The sequence below is a fragment of the Phalaenopsis equestris genome, unplaced genomic scaffold, assembly GCF_001263595.1.
Source record: "Phalaenopsis equestris unplaced genomic scaffold, ASM126359v1 Scaffold234857, whole genome shotgun sequence".
In the NCBI taxonomy this organism is placed as follows: Eukaryota; Viridiplantae; Streptophyta; class Magnoliopsida; order Asparagales; family Orchidaceae; genus Phalaenopsis; species Phalaenopsis equestris.
In genome coordinates this window covers 137,079-140,800 of record NW_018252757.1, presented here as the reverse complement: position 1 = coordinate 140,800, position 3,722 = coordinate 137,079, and the positions used below count along the sequence as shown (strand labels likewise).

The window sequence follows — 3,722 nt, the reverse complement described above, 5'->3', positions numbered from 1 at the left end:
AAACTTTTTTTTACTATGAGATAAACATTCATATTAGAGGTTATTTGGTTGCAAGTATGATTTAATTTTAGCAGGATAGAGTAATAAAATTTGAAAATTGTTTAGCATGATAAATTTTAAATATAGTTAAATCTCGTTGGCAACTTAATCATGATTTAAGCAAGATTATTATATATATATATATATATATATATTAATGACGTAATTATTGAATCCAATTAAAATTGCTTTAAAATTGTATTGCTAATAAAAAATTAAATATTTACTGAATTGATTAATTATTAATAAAAAAATATTAATTAAGAAATAATCTTATTAATTAATTAATTATTGATGATCTATTTCTTCGACTATATGTAATTTAATTTAATTAATTATAAAATAATCACACATAAATATTTTTTAACTATAATTAACTTTACATTGAATTAATTAAAAGATACTATAGTAATTAATTTGATAATACAATTAATGATTAATAATTAATAATTAATAATTAATTAAACATAACTGAAATGAAATTATACTGAATCCCGAATCCTATTTCTCTTGTAATAATTAATTAAACATAACTGAAATGAAATTATATTGAATCCCGAATCCTATTTCTCTTGCTCGTCTCTTTCTCGCAAACCTCGCCTTGGCCGAATCCATTGCCTACCTTCGACCTCATCCTCCGCTCGCTTCCAAAACCCTCGCGGTACAGTCGCGACTGGAGCTAGCTAGCTGGGAAGGCAACGACCGGATCGCGGCGTGCATAGATCTCTGAAACTCCCGTAAAACTCCCATTTCCACTCCGCTCCTACCCGAATAACCCGCGTCTTTCTCTTTCTTCCACCCAACCTCCTTCGCGTACTTCACTTCCGTGAAACTCCCGTAAATCTACCTTCCAACGGGATTTGCTGATTCAGGGATTTAAGGTAAAACAAAGGAGATACATGATTTTAAATGCTGTAGGATTTAAATTGGTCTTTTTTGCTGTTTGGGAGGACTTAGGTTAATTCCTGCTCAAATCCAGCTACAAGGACACGCAACATCGAAGGGGAAGTTCGGATCAAACTTTCGGTTCTCCTGCGAGCGGCGGCTATGGCAGCGGAAAATGAAGGCATAGCCCTCCTATCCATGTACGGAGACGACGAGGAAGAGGAAGAAGCCGCCGTCACTGCGGGTGAGGAAGAAATTGCAGCCACTGCTTCGGCGGAATACGGCGACGGCGAAGACAACGACGGTATCTTGAAGGACAACCTCAACAAAAGCAACAACGTACCGCAGCCCATCACCGAACAATCTCCTCAACCCTTCTTTTCTCCTTCTCCGCTTCACCCTCTCGATGGCACCGAAATGAAAGCCCTAAGGAGCCCATTTCTACATCAGACTCCCACGCTGCAGCCGCCAGCGTCTCGGTCGCAGCTTTCTTCGCCATTAAACTTGACCTCTCCTTCTTCTCCCCATCCTCTAGTGCCTCCTCCTATGCAAGAATATTCTACCAGAAGAAGTGCGCTGGCTATAGTCGACTACGCTCAAGATGAAATTGCCATGTCTCCTGAAGCTGAGGTAGGTTCGTTTTCTACATATTTCCTAATTTAGTTGGCAAATTCTGTTTGGGTCTGGTAGGTTCTCATATCATGGTATCATTATGATAGTTTTGATTCTTTGTCCAGAATTACTGTTTCTGAAATATGCTTTATTGTTTTGGTATTTGTTAGGTGACAGAGATTGAGATTTATGGACGTGTTATATTTGGGGCAGAACTTCATGTTTCTGAAGGTAAGTAGTAATCATGGAATTGCCAATCTATTTGAACATTCTTTTTTCCTTCTAGTTCGATTCAGGAAAAGAGTTGTAGTTTTTATAGTATTATTAAGGATTCTGAATGAATTTATTTTTGCCAAACTCTCATATGATATATGGGGCAGAACTTCATGTTTCTGAAGGTAAGTAGTAATCATGGAATTGCCAATCTTAATGTTTGTTCATCATGTCGACATGCCATGCAAATTAAAAAAGAAAAAAAAAAAACACTTAAGCTCATTTTTGTTGAACTGATCATTGTGGAGAATGAACGTAGACTAGCATCTGCTGGCATTGTGATTCTGGACTGAATTATTTTTGTGGGTAAATTTTTCATGCTAAATCTTATTTGATTACAAAATTAACTGTGCAAGTGTTGGCTATGGCCAAGTAAAAAGCAGCAGGAAAGTTTGATGTTAGAATGAAAAACTACTAGAAGGGGATGAAGAAACTATGAATGTGGTGATGCATATCTTATTGAAATTGTACATTCATAAATTTATGGGTTAGATTAATCAAATCATTACTCATATCTGAATCTGAGTCCAAGAAGCTTCTTATTGCGAACCAACTTAAATGTCCTCACAACTTGGAGCTCACCCAGTTTGGACTTGCCAAAGGAATTGAAATTGGTTGGTCTCCCAACTGCCAACATGCTGACTAAAGAGCTAGCCTTAACTTGACCCTCAGCGCCAAGCTGTTGAACTAGACTAAAATACTTCTGAAGTTGCACACTGTCGAAGGTTACTAGGTTATTATATACAGTCTCTTACTTTAGAAACTCACCTCGAGTATTTATTTAGGGTACTTGCAAGAAGTACTCGTCTGCAATGTAGAACTCACATGGAGTTCCTATGCTTGGATCTAACTTTTAAGAAAACTAATCTACTGCACAGGCAGCTATAATGTGCTCAATTCAAATTTTTGTATGTAATTGTACTAAATTGCCAACTTTGTAGTATCAAATTTGGTCTCTACTTGTAAATATGATTTCAAATATTGGGCGTGGACTAGCAAAATCATATGATCTAAGGTGCAATTCCCTTATGAAATCTTTTAGTTCCTCTAAATTATGTGCCTTAACTTGGGTTCAACTCGCTCTTCGTTGTTTATAGAGGTTCGTTCAATTCTTTCTACACTAAGAGATTTTTTGACAGCCAATCTCTCCCTTCTTCTAGCATGTTTTGCCTAGTTCTTTTTTTTTGGTAAGGTCTTGGTGATCATTTATATACAATTTTGGATCTAAAATTCTCTTTGGTGTGATGGATGTGGAAATTTTGAAGATTAGGAACTTGATTATGAATCATTCTTAAGATTTGGAGAGGTCTTTGCATTAGGAGCGACCTAATGACTATGCTATTTATAAATAATTATAGAACATGGAGCGTCTTCTAATGAAGAACCTCTCGAATATCTTCAAGCTCTTTTGCAACTCACTCATTGTTCACCTTATGGATGAGAATTAGTCGTGTTTATCTGATGCTAAATAGAGTTGAATTTAATGATCTTTGCTATGATTCCATTTTAGGACGATGAACCTTATCTCCTTAAAGAAAGTATTGCCAAAAATTTTCTTCCATGCCAGGTAGTCAAGCATGAGGCTTAGTGGACAAATATTTTCTCTATTTTGATGATAGGGCTCATCCATCATTGAATTTAAAGATGTTGTTGCTGGATTTTTACAAAGGGAATTTAGATCTCTTCATGTTACTGTCAGCGCTAAAAGGGGGTAAAGTTAAAAAGTTTGTAGGTGGTTTGTTCAAAAGTTGTCCGTAAGAAGCTGTTGGTCGCTGGAAGTGAAGTTCCGTCGCCCGCTTCAGAATGACGTTTTAATTTACACATATATATATATATATATACTTTTAGAAAAATATGAAATCAAACTGACCCCATATTTTTCATAGTTTAAATAAAAGAGCACTGTACCTCAA

General features: G+C 35.9%; 1 protein-coding gene across 1 annotated transcript in view; it reads left to right on the top strand.

The window, feature by feature from the left end:
- The first annotated feature begins 608 nt into the window (after window positions 1-608).
- LOC110039024 overlaps window positions 609-3,722 on the top strand; it is a 61,411-nt gene continuing 58,297 nt past the window's right edge. The window contains exons 1-3 of the mRNA XM_020743964.1: window positions 609-920; window positions 1,019-1,554; window positions 1,707-1,767. Coding sequence (XP_020599623.1) covers window positions 1,087-1,554; window positions 1,707-1,767 — 529 coding nt within the window. The 5' untranslated portion in view covers window positions 609-920; window positions 1,019-1,086. The remainder of the gene's footprint in view (window positions 921-1,018; window positions 1,555-1,706; window positions 1,768-3,722) is intronic.